Here is an 18939-nt window from a genome sequence, read left to right as displayed (position 1 = left end):
CAAATTGTTGCGAAAGCTTCATCGTTCGTAACAGGTTCCTAGATATCAGGCTAGTAATAGCAACATTTACATATATTAGGTAAATAGGTACCGACAGGAGCTTTACGAGGTATTTACTACTAGTTACAAGCCTCTAATCCAACGTTGCTATCTATATCTCTACATAAAGTAAACTGAAAACCTACCATAATCATGACGTCAGACTTGCTTCCAGAAATTCATTGACTTTTGGTTGATACAACACGAACAACGACATGGGTCGAAAAACCCGAGCCTTTTTTGTTTGCCAAAACATTAATTAAAAAGGCTTCAAACTGCGTACGTAAATAATGTACAAAGGTAACTCGGTCCGCGATCTTGGGGAGCGCAGCAGGGCGCAATCGCTGTATCATTTTAAAACCATTAAGTGACTTCACACTCCGTCATAATTATCATTGAGGTTTTGTTGCTATCGATTCACGAGCAATAAGAAGACAGGATCTGTGTATGTGAGTCAGTGAGCCTTGACGGTCAAGGTCGTCGAGTGGTCCCCTACTTCAGCACCTACAACATAAGCTCACTCTAGTGTTGTCTCTTCGCGGAACACCACTGATCACCGCACGCGCATGTACCACCAACTTTTTTAACAACAGCGCGGTTTTTATTAACAGTGCAATTTTTTATAGTGGTCCATTAATGTTGATTTGGTAAAAATGGCGTGTCGATCGTGCGTGACAATATTATGTTTATTGAGTGTGATCTTAGAGGCTGCTGATGTTTTGACTCTCGTAAGTCGTTTGTTTATTTTTATTTAGTTTTTAACTGACTTCCAAGACTTTTTTGTTAATTAAACCCGGTTGTAAATAAACTGAGAAGTACGGTGTAGTTTAATTTTAAATCTAACGGACTAAATGTGCGAATAGTGTGACGATGACGAATTATACGGAGCTGTACAAAAATTAGGTGCGAAGAAACTAAATCAATTTCATAGCGCGGGATTATGGTTTTACGATGACTGAAAATAATAGACCAAGTGGTTTGTAGGTACTCATTCTGCTTATTTTGGTCAGAAACTACATTCCTGAAAGAATTGTGATATCAATTAAATAACACATGATATAATAATATGTGTATAATAATATGATACGAAAAATGTTTTTCTTCATTTTTTATCTTTTTTACACAATATAGGATTTTTTTTTGCAAGCAGCATATTATTTATTATTTTTTAGCAGCATTTATTATATTCACATCGTGTTAAGTATGTAATTCAGTATTAGATAGGTACAGACGTATTCTGTTGTTGATTTGACCCTCAAAGTCAGGATGAATCAAAGATTTTTATCAGATTTTAGTCGTGCTGGGCTCTATTACCTTTGGTAAGCCTAATGTCTACTGGTGTCACCTAAATGGAAATATTTCTGTATTATTAGGTAATCGAAAAATCTGTAAATTTTTTAAAATCAATTTGAATATTATGTGGTCCACATGTCAGGTTAGACCACCACACCAATTTACCACACGATGTTGTGGAGGAAACCCGGACTTCTGAAAAGAATGGACCCATAGGGTATTGGGAATTAAATATACCGAATATTGTGATAATGATACATGTATCCACATACCCCGGGGTATGTGTACATTTGGAGAATTTTATGATCCTGTCATTTTCCTGAAGTTCTTCTATTAATATATAAATCAAGGTACTCTGAACTTGTCGGTAGTGGTCTATTGTTAATTTACCACAGCAATCAAGATCTGGTAGGAATAAAATAGTTTGCTTTGTTTTACAATAACAAATGTTACATAGTGTAGTAATTATAAACTTTCCTATAATAGCATTTCCGTCGTATTTACGCTGCGTGATCGTATCAGTGATCTGGTGATGGTTCACCGACACATTTCGTGCGTGCGCGCAGAACTGTGCGGAAAACGTTGTGGAAGGCAAAACGGGAAGCATTTCGCAACCGGCTGGGCCACATAATGTCTCTCCATGTTTGTAGGCACAATCTGAGCGTGTGCCCTCTCTGATACATTATACGAGATCACTGTTTACGATTTATTTGTAAGTACTAACATTGCAGTATCGAACCTTTTCATAAAGTGGCCCAATGGGTACTTGAAAATATTTAATGGCTTTTATACATGATTCGACAAATACTGATCTTGATCTATAGGAACTTGGTTGACCGTGCAATAATTTACGTATAATTATTTTTTTCAATTGGCGAGGTTAAATTATTAGTATGAAATCAATTAACGGATTAGGTATGATTATATCGGGTGTGCCGTACCTAATCACATTAAATCCTATCACATATATTTTATGATATTCTATGGTAAATTGTAAAAAAAATTGCCTATTCCATTCAGTGCTTTAGCCACAGGAGTCATTTTTCGTTTTCATAATTTACAATTTTACAACATCATGTGTAAAGCAGAGATAAAGTTAGGAGTAGGTATCGAATGTTTTGACCAGTTGACAGCTGTCAGTTTTCAAGGGAGAATTTCCGTTGTTTGTTTTTATTCCATTCTATTCCGCACATTATTATTCTATTTACTTTGTTTGAAATGTTTTTTATTTTTACCTATCTATTTTTTTCTTTGTGCTAATCGACATATATTTATCAGTATATTAACGTATTTAATTTAATGTGATTAGGTACGACACACTCTGTATAGGGCTGTTTTAGGTATAAACATTAGATTGTGCACATCATTATCAGCCTTTTTTTGTCTCACTAAAGGGCACAGATTATTACCTACTTGCCTGGAATCAAAACTGCAGTGACTTACTTGAGGAGCTTACTTTAACCACTGAGACAACCCTTATTCTTTCCGTAGCAAAACTTAAAAAATAGAAAATTTAAACGAGAGCGATCACAACTCGCTTCGAAAGTGGTATTACAAATATTTTTATTAGCAATTTCACTTTTGTTTTCTTTAAACGTTTTAAGCGTCACCGCTTTCGAAACAAGAAAATTATCTCTGGTTATTTATGAGTCGGCTGTCGTTGGACAATGGAGATTCTCTGAAGCTCCGGTGGGCAGTCGTGTCATGGGCAGATATAATTATGGCTGTTTGTAACATCGGCCAGTGAATCCAAATTGTGTTTATGTAGGATGTCAGACGATGATATGGGTATGATGAATACACCTGAGTTCCTTGACTCAGTTTCCAGCGCGTATTTTTAGTTTGGATGCAACCTTCTTGGTATGAGGATAATTGGTGAGCTTTACGTTATAACAAGGCCTTTCATTTGTTGCTTCTAAAATATGAGCTTAATTTTTTTGGATATTTTAGCATTTGAAAAAACACTTAGTGCTGCATATTATACGGGATGGCTATCAAAAATAATTATCAGATAATAGCTACATAAATTAAAAACCCACACATTTAACAAATCATTATAACTTAATTAATTTTGTATAACATCAATTAATTAATCATTTGTACTGATAAAAATATACCTTATCTATTGCAATCAAGACAGGTAGGAAAGATCGCCAAAATATCGATAAACAATTAACTGTTTATAGTAACCGCAGTCACTTAACAGTCGGACATTAACTGTGAATTAATTGCATTGCGTTATCTGTCTTCAACGAATGACGAAACGCTAAGCTTTCTAAGTCGTCGTGATGAATGTCTTAAGACAGGAAACGCATTCGCCGATAAATGCGATGCGTACGTATACGTAGATATTTATTTGTATCAATTTTAGGTTTGTTTATTTTTCTTTGTATCTGTGGCAGTAAATCATGTTACTGATGCGGGTGCATTGTAACTAAGTATTTACTAATTGAATGGGTGATGATATGTACAATGAATGTCATCTGTATCTATGTAGATTGTAGGTGCCTTGCACATTTTTGAGGTAAATATGTAGCTGGGGTTAACATAATGTAAATACTTATTTGTTCTTGAAATCTCGAATCTTAAATTACGTTGAATGTCGAATATAATTAGAAACTTACTTGACGTGCCAAGTCCGTGAGTGTTTGTATTTCTAAGTGTATTTATTTGAAAATTATTTGCTATGCTCATTTAATTTTTACCAAAGAATATACTTAAAGGTCTTTTTGCTACGTGATTTCTTTTACACGCTCTCTAATCCTCGCACAAAAAATATGACGAGGATTTTTCCCCGTCTGCTTTGTGGTTTAGAAACATGAATATAAAATATTGAGTTGTTCGCAACAAATAATAATAGACAGGGCATAATCAAACCTGTTTTTGTCCTTGACGACTCGAGTACTACCTTCAATTCAAATAAGTTACAGCTAGTACTTCAATTTACAAGGCTAATCCGCTCTCCTTTGTATCTGGTCAACAAACCTTAAATTGTTTATGATACTTGTGAAAGATGGAAAGAAGTTGCTAGGAACTATTAACGAAATACAACACATGTATAAAAAAAATCCTCTAATTTACTATCATTTATATTACAGGTACTAATTGATAGGTACCATATTTAGTACTTATATACTTACAAAAGATATTGCAATTCAAATATAGTTACGACTTTTTTGTAAAGGGCGATACAACAGAGGATGACCAATGCCATGGAGCTGTGTACACTTTGCCTAACTGCCTACCATATAATCTTTTCCTTCTCGTCTCAATCCATCCTAAGGCTGTCTGGAAGAGAGAAGCGCTCTTAGCGATAAGACCGCTCATTATGTTATCTACTTTAACTAGTTTAAGATCCAGAACGTAAAATTGGTGTACCTAATAAAGAATATCTATGTATCTATCTATCTATGATGTGTTGATATTTTTACCTCATCAAAAATTGGTAATTTGGTAATAAGCTGTTGTAAGAGACTTCATATACGTAAGACCAACGAATAGAGGTGCATATTATATTTTAGTGTTAACGACTCTGACCCTAATTTCTTGTGAGATAACACAGTACCTAATATCTGAATAAACGCGACATACTTAATAACTACAAAATAACCAGTGTCCTTAAGCGTTTAAGTGGGAACCTTAATCACATAATAATTGTTTTGCATATTTTAGTCACGATCTTTATGCATCTCAATTTATATATGCAATAAAATTTTATTACATTTAGCATTTATGAGAGCTGTTCGGCTCTCGTAGAGTTAGGTCTCAATGAGGAGATCGGATGAGAATAGATTGGGAAATCAGATGGCAAATCATGTAAGTGGTTGTCCTCACCGAAAACATAGTCGTCATGAGGTTTACCTACCCACTGTGTGACACATTGGGAGAGTAATGTGTTGTCAAAACTATCATAGCTTAGAAATAGTTAAGTACTTATGCAATGAATTAAGTTGGGTATTTCTCTGAATCTAATACCTATTGCTATTTGAAATCCACACTGTGGGGACTAAAGAGGATTAATTATTTCCATTTTGTTATATGTAGAAGTTTTCCAGTCACCCTTTGAAATGATCCTACTCTTTAGGGAAAACATAGAATTCCATGTAAGTTTTAGTTCTATCTCATATTCATGCATAAAGCATATTACCATTGCAAATTATTTAATAGTTTCTTATTTCTTTGTATTACTCACGATCAACTGTCGTTTAATACCAAAAGGCTTACATTGATACAAAGCTCATTTGTTCATTTAAAAGTTATAATTACTTCATTTAAATTGCAGATATACATAGTCTTTTGTGATTAATAAAAGGAAAGAGGGTTCGAGTCATTCATTTTACATGTAAACGATAGTAATATCGATAGGTAATAAATACTTAATACATTAGTAAGATACCTAACAAGGAACTTAACCATTTCCTAATTTCTTAATAGGAGACTAACGTACTGTTTATAAATACTGAATTCTTTGGAAGAGTGAAACAAACACGCAAAAAGTTCAAGGAGGATTTCGGTAAATTTTCGCTTATTTGATGTGCAGGCTCGCAATTTTACGTGCGCGTGCGCACGCATTATGTAATGCCAAATCGGGTTAAACAGTCTCTATGAGCCACTGCTCGTGAATAAGATATTAGCCGTAAGTTCTACGTAATGATGAGATTAAATAAAAGAATGCCTATGTGTTGAGGTAGTCTTACTTGGACTAGGCCTCTATACCTAGGACAGCGGACTTCGAATGGCTACTTTATTTACTTTATCATAATTCGTCACAAAGGGATTGAGAGTTGAGAGAGTAGAGAAAATAGAGTTCATTTATTCCGGAGTTCGGACAAAGACACACACAAAGGTTCGATTCAAAGATCATGCAAGTTACTGGTGACATCCAATCCGACACATCTGCGGCTGTATAAAAAATTTGCAAAAGTATAAGATTTAGTTTTGAATAACCAAAACGTAATCTTGTACTTGTTCTATACTGAAACTCGGTTTCATATGGTATCGGATACTGAACTATTGATTTGCCTTAGTTCGCCTTACATTTGTGATACAAAAACTCATATGGTACCTATGATTAAAGATATTACATATATGAATACATAAGTGTATCAGTGTGTAAATTCGCAGAAAACATCGACATCACCAAAATACGGGTTTTACCTACTTATAACCTTTTTTTCTTTAACGAGTTTTATTGTAATCTGTCATCCAGATACTGCCATTCAGTTGACAAAGCCGTGTTGTGGTCAATATACACACACGGCAATTTTTTTTTATAAACTTTATTTATTACCGTTTTAATTCATTCAAGAAAAATCTTAGTTATTCTCACGGTGCTAGGCTGCAGGCTTTTATAATTTATGCCACGGTTTTTCCGCAAATCCAGTTTTAAGTCCAAGTTATAAGTTTATGTAGGCTACTCAGTACTTAAATACTCCTCATCTTTACTTATTTATGTTGAGAAATGATAAGGATTAAATACAAACGTGTGTGCAGATTTGTGTCTCTTACAGTGTTTGTTATGCTTGTTGTGAAGATAATGGAACAAGAAGAAGTTGAGGACTATGTTATTTACGATGTAAGCATTTGATTTGTTTGTACATACTCGTTTCTTCTTCCTTATACCGGCAGTAGCTGGCCTTTGCGTGAAGTTAGACTAATTTGGCGTAAGGTCAACGCTGTGTTTGTTGAAAGTTCCCACGTGAATGAGTTTGTTTACTTTGAATTGTTGTGTTGATTTTTGCCATGCAATGATGATAAAAAAAAACATCTTATTTTTAAAGATTTTTTGAGCTTAATTATAGATAGAATTTATAAATATCACCTATACAATCGCCACCCACGGCCAATCCATTAGGTTTTTGCAAATTTCCAAGAACATGAAGAGGTTTCGTGTAATTCTCAGAAAATATTGTTATTTGTATATTACTAATTCAAAATAATTCTATTCTAAGAATTAATAGTTATAGTGGAGATAGAAGATGCTAATTTTAATACACGATTGGCTCGTCGAGAGGTTGTTTGCAAGGCATTATTTAATGAAATACAGTTACGTATATCTAGTTATCGTCATCACGGTTTATAATTCTGGTATAAAACTTGTATCAGATAATTAGTGCTTAGAATAGCTTGATAAATTTATAATTCTAGCCATAATTGCGATTGATTCTTATGATAGAGTTTGCCAATACAACGTTACCTCATTGGTTATTTTTATTTACTACCACATCTTGAGTTACAAGAAATCGGATTGATGACCTAACAAAGGACTTGTTAAAAAAGTTGATCTAGATGAATCACAAATTAGCATATTTAAGTAAGAAAATAACTTGTGTTTATAATATCAACTTCAGTGTGTTCATATTTGTTGATGAGTGGACACACTGATGGATCTCGATTCTTTCTATGGTACTAAATCTGATATAGATCCCGGTAATTTCTCTTGGTCATGGTAAATTTTTTTGACTTCTCAATTATTTTTTAATTATTATTTAAAAAAAAATATATAAAATATGGTAAATTATTTTGGCTCAAGGCTCCTATCAGCTGCGAGTAGGTACTTTTTTTGGCACGAGCTTATTTTTTGGGATTTCCCCCCACCTTACATAAATCACAGAAAAAAATGGGTGAAACCGCTGCCTGATTCTTGGGAAAACCTTAATAGTTTTTCTAATTATACTGAAAAGAGCTGATTAAAATTAATCACACATCTGCGCACCAACACGATTTGTTTAATTTGGCACGCCTTGAAATAATCAAAAATCGTGAAATGTTACGTAACGTCAAACAATTAACTATTAGGTACTTCTTCCGCGTAGGTGCAACCGACTCAGTTATTTATGGAATTGATTATCTTCTTAATAAAATTCAATTTTATTTGCTTGAAGAGTTTGTGTCCCAGATCCTTTAGGCATTACTAAATTATTTTAGAATTTACTTAGCTACTTTTTTGTCTATTCCAGTCGATACCACCGCCCCGCGTCTGCATCATTGGCGCGGGCTACTCTGGACTGGGCACTGCTCGGTACATGAGGGAGTATGGAGTCAACTTCACAGTATTCGAGGCTTCCCGCCACATTGGAGGCACCTGGAGGTTCGACCCTCATGTCGGCACCGACGAGGATGGACTGCCTCTCTTCACTAGCATGTATAAAAATTTAAGGTGAGCTTTAGTTTTAATTTCTTTGCCTTTGATTGTAGGTTTTTTTTTAAGTGGAGATAAATCTCATGTCTTTATTTTCATGTCTTGCTTATCCTACTGGCCATATATTTGTCTACATTGGATATTAATTCATTTTTCTTTTCCATGCCTTTGAGCTTATATTTAACCAAACATACCTAGGTATTCCCATTTTAACTGGTGTAGCAGTTTCTTTATTATTATAACCAAAACTCAGTAACGTTTTTTGGACGATTCTTGACACGAGTACACTTAATAATATATACGAGTATGTGGTTACGTATTGTAGATTTTCCTTAAAATAATTATGATCTCCTTGACAAGGTTAAGAATAAAAATAAATATGTTAACACGATGGATATTTAAAGAGTACAAATGAGGAGAGACAAAATAAATATAAGGCACATTACCTTTGACCTTCTCCTTGTGAGAGGAGGCCTGTGCCCAGCAGTGGGACGATAAAAAGGCTGTAACAGTAACATTACCTCTTAGGTCCTAATTTCAAGAAGCTTATATTCAAAGTAATTGCTTGGTTATAAAATACATTTAAGTACACAATGACAATGTTTTATTACAGTAGCAATCAAAGCATTAATTAAACCATTTTCTCACACAGAACAACGCGATCTTTAACGCAACTGTTATTAGCCGCATGTCTCCTTAAGTCTATAAGTTTTGCAATGAGTGGACAAACACCGTACCTGCAAATCTTTCAAAATTATTCAGTTTTTAAGCAGGAAAGTCGAAAAAAGCAGTATTGTATTTTTAAGTGGAATTATATACTTCTTCAACGTTCTCAAAATTAGGAATAAGAATTCCTTCAAATAAAATGATAACAAAATACTGATCGTTAAGTTTGCGGAGTGAAACCGCGGATATTAGATAATTGTATTTTTAAACAAAACCGGTCCATTATGAAATGAGACCAGTGTATGACCAATATGAGGACCAGTTACGACTAAATAGTGCCAATATAAATATGTTATATATTGTTGATCTTAATATATTCGATAATAAGTTGTTCCAATTGCGTCCCAAATGGATCCAACATATTATAATAAGGAAATCTATAAACGAGTACTTACATTATCTGTATGAATGATCCTGCTTATAATAATTGCACAAGTAAGAAGTACATTGGTTGCTGCGTGCCCTTTTATGATAATGATGCATTACAAAAATTTTGGGAACAGAAAAACGTAAAAAAGTTGGCAAAAATTTGCGGCGAATTAAACTGAACAGTTTTTATCAAAAGTTGCTTCTTGTCATTAACGAAATTAACTAGCTCCAGCAAAGTCTGTCAGACCCGACAGTTTAACTTTTGCATAGTAACGTTTTTTTAATTTACATGAAGCGACTATAAATAAGAATATAATTTGTATGCGATATAAACGGTTTTTATCACATAATTAAAATCAAGGACATTTTTTTGTTACTCTCCGTATTGTTTCTCATTCATAAGAGAGGTATGAAGTTATAAATGATAATACTAACAATAAGATGTTAGAGGTCATCCGGAACAGAGTAACTTGCACAGAAATAGCACGTGCATCTTAATGAAATGCAATGTTATTAGCAGAACAAAGGTTCTTTGATACTTCATCGTTTCTTGGCAGTAACAAACTGTTACGAAAGCATCGAATTTTTATTCCTAAGTTTTGACAGGTTCAGTATTTTTAATGGACACAAATCATCTCCTGTGAATTTGTTTTGAGGAAGTCCAAAATTATCCTGGAAGTGTCGTGAATATAATCTAAGTTACAATCTAAGTTTTAACGACCAGTTTTTGGAGGACATTGTGTTCAAGTAACTGCAATATATAGTTTAAAGTTCTTATTTACTTAATACGAGATTGGACACTATGAATCATAGCGAATATTTTATGATTGTAATCCGATATTTCAAAGTTAGTCTAAGAACTATTTAAGTGAAGTATGTAGTATTTATTCGTATGGTCTTAATAGAGAGTTTCATTGAGCATTGAGTGAAGTTTATAAGTGAATAATATGTTTTTCAGAACAAACACTCCTCGCCAGACGATGGAGTACGCCGGGTTCCCGTTCCCCGAGGGCACTCCCTCCTACCCCACGGGACCCTGCTTCTACAAGTACCTGCAGCACTTCGCCAAACATTTTGAACTCATGAACAATATACAAGTAAGTCAATCTTCGAATATTTTTCCCAATGTTTAATGTCATGGATTTCCGCAAAGTAACGCCTGATTCCATAATTTATCAATCTTCGAATGTTAGGAAAATATTACTCTAAAGGCGTATTTTGGGACTCGACAACAGTTTTCATAAAGCCTTTTAGGTGGTATATTTGTAAGTAACTAAACTAAAATGAGATGTAAGAAGAACGGTCAAGGAAATGAAAGGGTCTCCCACGAGATGGTTGATTAGTAAGCCGGTATCTTTAGAATGTTTAGCAAGTAAGGTATCTGTTATAGTGGGGTACGTATTAACTGTCATTAGGTATAGCGATATTCCAGTCGATTGCACTTTGCCATCGTATTCATATTGCACAATTTCTGATAATCTGCGGGCCAGTCTAATACGTTCTTAGGTACCTACATACCTGCGATCACGATGTCCTTCAAATGTCTAATGTACAAAAACAGGATATAGGTAATAGATATTGCTGGAGACGATTATCAATATTCAAGGAGTGCTTATGAGAATCCTAAAGAATGAAACGGTTAACAATTTAGGTAGGTAATTTGCCTACTGATAATAAAATAGGTAGGTGATCCATTTGATATTTAAATGAAGTCACTTAAATATTCCCAAGTTGGATGTTAAAACAAAGTAGATACAAATGAGCTGACTTTATGTTAATTTAGCTATCTATTCGTGTGTTAATATTGTGCAATTTTTCTCGGCGAATGTTGTAAGGTGTGATGTTGGGAATAATTTCCATTCAGCTGGCATTAGGGTCAAATGGGACTTGAGACAGGTTTTGCATACTAACATTGAGGTTGTTATGAAATACAACCTTTACTTGGTAGGTGTTTCAAATATTCCATTATTCTTAAGTTTAGTTTTAATTCTTAAAAAGTAGTCGTTTAATAGAAGAGACATATAATAAGGCAATGGAAGATAGAAGATATACTAATCAAGCAAGCAATCCACTTATACTCTTCTCTTCATGCCCTTGTTACAGGAAATTAATTTCAAGATAGATTCTTGAACCGCATAAACATAGGTCACAGGATGTTATGTTTAGACGGGTCATGTATGTATGTATTTTAGTTTCTCACGTTTCTTATCTAAAAGAAGCCCAAAATCTGTCTAATAAGACAGCTTCTAAATAATTATAGTTGCTTCTTTGAACAGTAGCTAGACCAGACTAAACTAACGATTATTATGCAAAAAATAAACAAAAATTAAATAACGAGGAGCAAAGTTTAACCAGTGAAATCGTATCGTTGGGCAACTAATGTCAAAGGCTTGCGTAACTGGTAATCATGTGAATGAAGCCAGCAGCGGTCATAAGGAACTTGTGCACTCTCACTTGAACTTAGGTAACTTAGCTGTTAATGTGGGGTCAGAAAATAGTAGCTTGGGTTGCTTGGATCAACTGTTTAACGTTCTTCGGATGTCGAAGAAGGGTAAACTTCCTTTAAAAATTTAACGGTTTGAACAAACTGTTTCGCAGCGGTAGCTTAAATATGATCCTTTTTCTCCTAAATATCTGCAAACACTGCGAGGACGAAGATTTTTATAACTCTAGTTATCCTTCTATGATCTTTTAATATAAATTAATCAAATGTCACGCATCTAGCGTGATAAATCAGACGACGATTTGGCCTTAAATAAAGGCATTGCCCATAAATAATCGCGGAATAGAATCAGGATGTTACGGCTATAAAGTATTTTGTTCATTGCCAATTGCCAGCTGGTGACGTGACGAGAAACCTGTATACATGGTGTTGTATTATTGTTTATCGTTCACACCATCGCTTCATGTATTATTCATTCATTTTCATAGATATGGTTGGGCATGCCAGAATGAATACTAAGGGAACGTGGGATACAATCCTTGTGCTTATCCCGTGAGAGAAAGACTTGCAATTCATTGTTTTAAGGTTTAAACGGATTTTAAAATCCGAGAACTAAGATGATATAGTATCTATCTACATACTTACTTACTAAATAGGGTTGATGATGACCTGAAAAAGATGAAGTAGATGATGCAAAGATACTTCACGAAGATAAATTGGGACATTCATGTAATTTTGCCATTTTAAATTCTGCAGTTGCATACTGTCATTTAGAACATTGATCCAATGTTAACCTTATGAACTTGTTTTCAGCTACAAAGCTACGTGAACCTAGTGAAATGGGCCAAAGACCACTGGGAGGTGACGTACACGAAGACCGACACGAAGGAGCAGTTGACAGAGGTGTGTGACTTCATAGTGGTCGCGAGTGGGGAGTTCAGTAGCCCTGTCATACCAAATATCGATCGACTGGAGATGTTCAAAGGTGAGGATATGATGTTGCTATATGGTAAAGGAGGAACTGATTGTGTGAGGGACTCCTATAGACTAAAACCAATCTATGTACGTTCTTTATCTATCTCCTGGTTTTTGATGAACTACTTAGGAGAGACCCTCAGTTTGTAACAAGTGCCTGAAGATGCATCGTAAGTGTACTTAGTTATTTAACAGATTATTTCGTAAATGCACTTTGCTAGTAGTCTTTATTGAACTACAAAAAAGTTTCTAAGAAAGGAATAAAAAATCCAGTTCTACTATTCGGACTTCAGTAAATAAAAAGGTAGGTGTATGTTTTCGAATTAAAATCAGACAGACTAGAATCTGATTCCTTACTTAAATTGGTAAGACAAGAGCGTGTGTCATCGCATTCATTCGTCAGACGCGATTGGCAGAATTCCATGCACTCCATACTTCAAATACGGCTTTAGCTTTTCCGCTATCAATATAGAACCTAAGTATTTATTTACATTGCATCAAACAGGTTATAGCGGCTTGTTTGTACACTGACTTACTGGAAATCTATATAGAAACGCAAACTAGTACCTATTTGTTCTGATAATGGGGTTTTTATCTATTCACTTTTTGCCTATAATTGTGGTGTAAGACTGAAAAAACCTCGCGTCAGAACTACCAATAGGTACCTCGTGTGTATTAGCAATGTCGCAATTCTATGGTGGGCTTAGTGACTCATGCCCGTTTTCACCAACAACCTCTTACCGTTTCCCTATCTAAAAGCTACTTTTAATAAGGACCCCTCCCAATTTGACACCTACCTAAATTCATTTTCACCACACTTGTACATGGATCCCTTAAGTAAGTGACAGATTACTAGTTCTACAAACGATAATGCAAAGTCGATATTTTATCGCTAAAATGATTTTTCTCTACTTCTTAAGAAATAAACGTCTATCGAGTATATATTACAATAGCCTGTGAGTTTTTTTTCCTTGTGATGTTATTTTAATTTAACTTAAACTACATTACGCTATGTTTTATGCAATTAAACAAAAAAGAGGTTTTCTATAGGTGAATTTTTACCTATGTCATTCGCGCGTTTGTCAAATTGACTGATGTGTATGTGTACATCATCGAGCTTGTGTACATAGAGTGAGGTTAATTTTGGGTTTATTATTGTTGAATAGATAAGTTTATTTTGGCAGAGAAGAGAAAACGAGGATAAACCTTTCTTGCAGAAGAAAAAGACAAGCTAGTGAAATTGCTGACGTCTCATAGAGACACAATATTAAACAAAAAATGGATGGGACCACGAACGAAGCCAAAAACAAAGCTTGGATCCAGTTACAAATAGTTTTAATGCGATAGGAACCGTTTAGAGGTAAATGTGAATAATATCTGTGTATAATAATATAAGATATTGCCGTTCAACTGTGTTCCTTGTTTTACTGTCGACTTCATTGTATTTTTGTTCTCCATGAGTTGATGGATTTAAGTATGGGGTTAAAATTATACATTTATTATATTTATTTAGTTTCAGGTGGTGCGAGAAATTGGAAAGACGTGTAAAAACATGCTGCGCCCAGCCCACCTCAAATTGAATTGGTGCAGGAGGATGATGATAATGTTTGGTACATCATATGAGGACTAATATTAAAATATTTGTTTACTATCTTTGTTTTAATTTATATATTTTATTATGTTCAATATTAGCCTACTTCTTACCTCCAGAGGGTATCCCCTATCACCTAGGAGATAGGCTCCTCCATATTCACCATTTTCGAATCATTGGTATCTACTGCAGTTTTGGTATTTAAAGGCCTATTCAAACCTGAGCGATATTCGCTGCCGCTGTGGGTAGAGGTAGATACCGCACGGGTTTCGCTCAGGTATTTAGTATCAAGTATAGTTACCGGCACGGATATTGAGCTCTCGGCGGAAGAGTGGGGATCGCTTTGCGCACTGTACACAAGGCAATAAACCAATAAATGGCTTCTGCGCAGGTTAAGGTCAGGGCTCAATATCCGTGCCAATAACTATACCTACCGCGGCTAGAGCGACCTGAGCGATATTCACTGCCGCTGTGGGTAGAAGTACATACCGCGCGGCAGCAGCGGCATACGTCCCGAACATCAACAGTAATATTATCGTATACCCACTGGGTTTTCTCTGTCGCACGTGGTAGCGAATACCGCTTAGGTCTGAACAGTCATATTACAGCATACCCACAGGGTTTTCTCTGCCGTAGACGGTAGCGAATACCGCTTAGGTCTGAATAGGCCTATAGATGTCCCGGCCACCGCGAAACTACATCAGTGATTACCAGATTTGCATCTGTTATGGTCTGTATATTTATGGACATGCAGGACTACCTATTTTTGAATAATTCAGCGACATCACGACCTATCACTTGCTTTCATAGCAAGTGATAACCTATAATCTATATCTATACTAATATTATAAAGAGGAAAATGTTTGTTTGTTTGGTTGTAATGGATAAACTCAAAAACTACTGTACCGATTTTAAATATTCTTTCACCATTAGAAAGCTATATTATCTGCGAGTAACATAGGCTATATTTTATCCCGGTGCGGGCAGTAGCTCCCACGGGACGCGGGTGAAACCGCGGAAAAACGGCTAGTCTTATAAAAAAGTCATGATCATCGTACTTATTTCTCATTCATCTGCTCTTTCACGTAAGATAGGTACGTGGTCTTCTAATGATTATTATTTTACATATCCACAACCTCCACAGCTTCTAAACTTTCTAAAAGTTTACGTTTCATTTTTTTTTGTATTTTTTTGCTTTTTAAACATGGTATTTTTGGTGTTACATAACATATAAAGGTACATTTCACTATCCACGGTTCAAAATATGTTTGTATTCTGTAATGATAATGATAGGGGTTGTTTAAGCAGGCATCAATCGGGCCCCCAAGTTGAAGTCAAATTATAGGGTTATAATTGAGGTTATAATTTGACACCTAGGCTTTGGTGAAAATGAAATTCTTATTAAGTGTTCCGTAAATGCTCCCTAAATTTAGGTATTCGTTGGTGAAAACGGGCATCAATGCTTTATATATATATATTTTTTACTGCTTGTAGTACCCGCATTGCGTAGCTTGGACTTCCTCGATCATAAATGATCTGGCCCCATTGTAATTAGTTTTTTTCATGCATATATTTTTCATAATAACAACCAACAAACTAATACATTTGGTAATAAAATAATTGTGGGCTCTTTTGTGAGCGAACAATTTTCCTGTCATTTCCTTCCAAGCTTAGTTATGCTAGTCAGTCACGTTCTATGGACATTTGCAAGGCCTTTTTATTGCTTTGGTACATTGTTTTTACTTTTAAGCTATCATAAACTATAATTAACTTGAAACATTAATGTAACTTAATTTGCCACTAAAATATTTATGGTCCATGTTAATGTAAGCTTTTTGTAAAACCATTTTTATTACTGACTTAGTACCCACAAACTTTGTCAAAATTACACAAGACCGAAGAAACATTTGCGAATCACGTTCGAAAAGTAAAATAAAAATCCGTTCATTTGTTTGCAGGAAAAGTGATCCACAGCCACGATTACAAAGACGCAGAAGAGTTCAGGAATCGTCGCGTACTTCTTGTCGGCGCAGGGGCATCAGGTCTTGATCTAGCGATGCAGCTATCCAACGTGACGTCCCAGCTCTTCCATAGTCATCATCTGAACTACAACCAGCCAGACTTCTCCAAGACTTACGTTAAGAAGCCAGACATTGACTCGTTTACGCCGACCGGAGCCTTCTTCGTTGATGGTTCCACTGAAGAGTTCGATGATGTTATCTTTTGCACGGGTAAGCAGATAGAAACTGATGAAATGGTAAACCTTATAGTGTATAAATAAGTTATCATGATTGAAAGAAAAGGGTAAAAGACCCTGACCTATTTATTTTATGTATAGGTTACCTATGTGCCATCCATGCCATGAGAGGACAATTTTTGCGGAGTTTTAGGGGTTCTTTAATTTGTGTATAAAATATTGTACCACATATTAACATTTTTCCCTACAATTCCAGGTTACAACTACAACCATCCGTTCCTCGACAGCAGTTCAGGAGTGACGGCGTCGCGCAAGTTTGTACTGCCGCTGTATCAGCAGACAGTGAACATCAAACATCCCAGCATGACCTTCGTAGGAGTCTCCAAGAAAGTCATCAATAGAGTTATGGATGCTCAGGTTAGTTCACTCTCGTTCAAAAAATTTCTCGTAATAAGTACCCATGAGCTTATTCATGAATTAATTTGAATATACAAAGTCATTACAAGCTTAACTGTATAATCTGGAACTAACGCATGGCGAAGCTTTATACATAATATATAATGGACAAGAATAAGGTTTCAGTTAAAGTCGACATGCTTAACAGTTGTATGATAATGTACAATAGCGACATATCCCAATATTCTAGGACATAAACATCTCTTATTTACCTTATAATGTTTGGACCTGCTTCCTTTATTGAATGCTTGTTTCTTTGTCACACAGGGTCAGTACGCCGCAGCGTTAGCGTCGGGCAAATTCCAGTTGCCGTCACAGGAGGAGATGCTGAGGAACTGGCTGGAGCATGTGTACGCGCAGCAGAATAAGGGCATGAGAATCGTTGATGTCAATGTCATTAGTGACATGGTTAGCACCAATTTTCCCTATATTTTGCTATTGCTTAGAAGGTGTTTATTTGGGACTCAGTGACTCGATTCAGTGTTGTGATTAATCATATAACATGGCACCAAAAAATGGGAAATACTTTTCAATATTGTAAAACTTCACGAATGTTTGCTATTTTAATTTGAAAAATGGTTGTGTTTTTATCAGATCAATGATATTAACTGAAGCTTTCTATTTGCTTTTTGAAGATCTCCCATATTTAAAAGTAAAGTTTTTCAATTTCATTGTTCTATTTTTTCTACATTTTCAAATTTTTGTTTTCTTTTTTCAGGATTCATACTTTGGAAACCTAACTCTAGAAGCAGAGATCACGCCAGCTCCCCCAGTACTGACTAAAATAGCTCGTTTTAACGGCAAGAACCGTCTAGAAGATTTGCTCAACTATCGTGATTATGATTACAAAGTTATTGATAAAGAAAACTATGAGAGGAGGTATACACCAAGGAAAGAGCTGCCTTGTCCTATCGAATTATAATTTATTTTAAACTTTTGGATGAAATATATTGAAGATATTGGACAATTTTGAGGGATCTTATTGATCTTGAAGAAGAATAAGCGTACAATGTATAGATCTTGAGTGAAGATCAAATTTTAAATAATGAGATTATTAAAATGATTTGTATAACGTGAGTGGATGTTTGAGTGCATTTTATTGACCAATAAAATTGATCTTGCCTGTAATGACAGTAGGTACTAATTGCAAGGCCCGTTTCCCCACTTTTACATATTTTGAGGGATCTTTATATAGTTTTATCTTTATAAGTAAGTGGTGAAACGTGCTGTTATTTAAATAAAAGACATTAATGCAATTTGTTATTCATTTATTTGAATGTTACCATAAAATCAATAATGTAATAATTATTATAAATTAATAGGTACAAAATAAACTACTTATCCAGTATTGATTGTTTTTGTACATTCATTGTTTGTAAATTAAGTGATTTTTACTAATTATTTAATAATTCTATATAAAATTAACTATAGTGTAAAATCCTAACTATAAGGTACATTTTAATGTTATATCAAATAATAAACAGTTGGAATTGTCATGTTATTTTGATTTCTGATTTCCTTATAAACATAATTAAGGCAGTTGATGGCACTGTAGTCCTCGCGTCACTCTATAGTCCTCGCGTCACTCTAACCATGGCGCGAGGAAGCAGTGCAGCGGGGTGAGTGCCTCGTGCCTCGACAAGTTGAGGCGCGCAGGGCAGAGCTCCGCCAGGTGTTGATGGTGGAATGGGAGCAGCGACTTGCGCGAC

At 35.0% G+C, this 18939-nt stretch overlaps 1 protein-coding gene and 1 long non-coding RNA gene across 3 annotated transcripts; both read left to right on the top strand.

Moving 5' to 3' along the window:
- Nucleotides 1–496: 496 nt before the first annotated feature.
- On the top strand, nt 497–18731 carry LOC110379571 (senecionine N-oxygenase). Of its 2 annotated transcripts, none has more exons than XM_021339289.3 (8): nt 497–767; nt 8292–8491; nt 10527–10665; nt 12825–12996; nt 16536–16808; nt 17031–17191; nt 17498–17638; nt 17949–18731. In XM_021339289.3, exons 1-8 carry the CDS (start codon nt 693–695, stop codon nt 18150–18152), a joined length of 1365 nt encoding a protein of 454 aa, XP_021194964.3. In that variant the 5' UTR covers nt 497–692; the 3' UTR covers nt 18153–18731. The 2 variants fall into 2 exon arrangements, with proteins under 2 accessions (XP_021194964.3, XP_021194963.3); XM_021339288.3 differs by lacking the exon at nt 497–767 and adding an exon at nt 6573–6907.
- On the top strand, nt 13695–14635 carry LOC135118277 (uncharacterized). The gene is made up of 2 exons (XR_010277467.1): nt 13695–13823; nt 14153–14635. It is a non-coding gene; the product is annotated as an uncharacterized LOC135118277 (long non-coding RNA).
- Nucleotides 18732–18939: the final 208 nt, after the last annotated feature.

The sequence above is a fragment of the Helicoverpa armigera genome, chromosome 20, assembly GCF_030705265.1.
Source record: "Helicoverpa armigera isolate CAAS_96S chromosome 20, ASM3070526v1, whole genome shotgun sequence".
Taxonomy (NCBI): domain Eukaryota; kingdom Metazoa; phylum Arthropoda; class Insecta; order Lepidoptera; family Noctuidae; genus Helicoverpa; species Helicoverpa armigera.
This window is presented reverse-complemented; position numbering and strand designations above follow the sequence as displayed.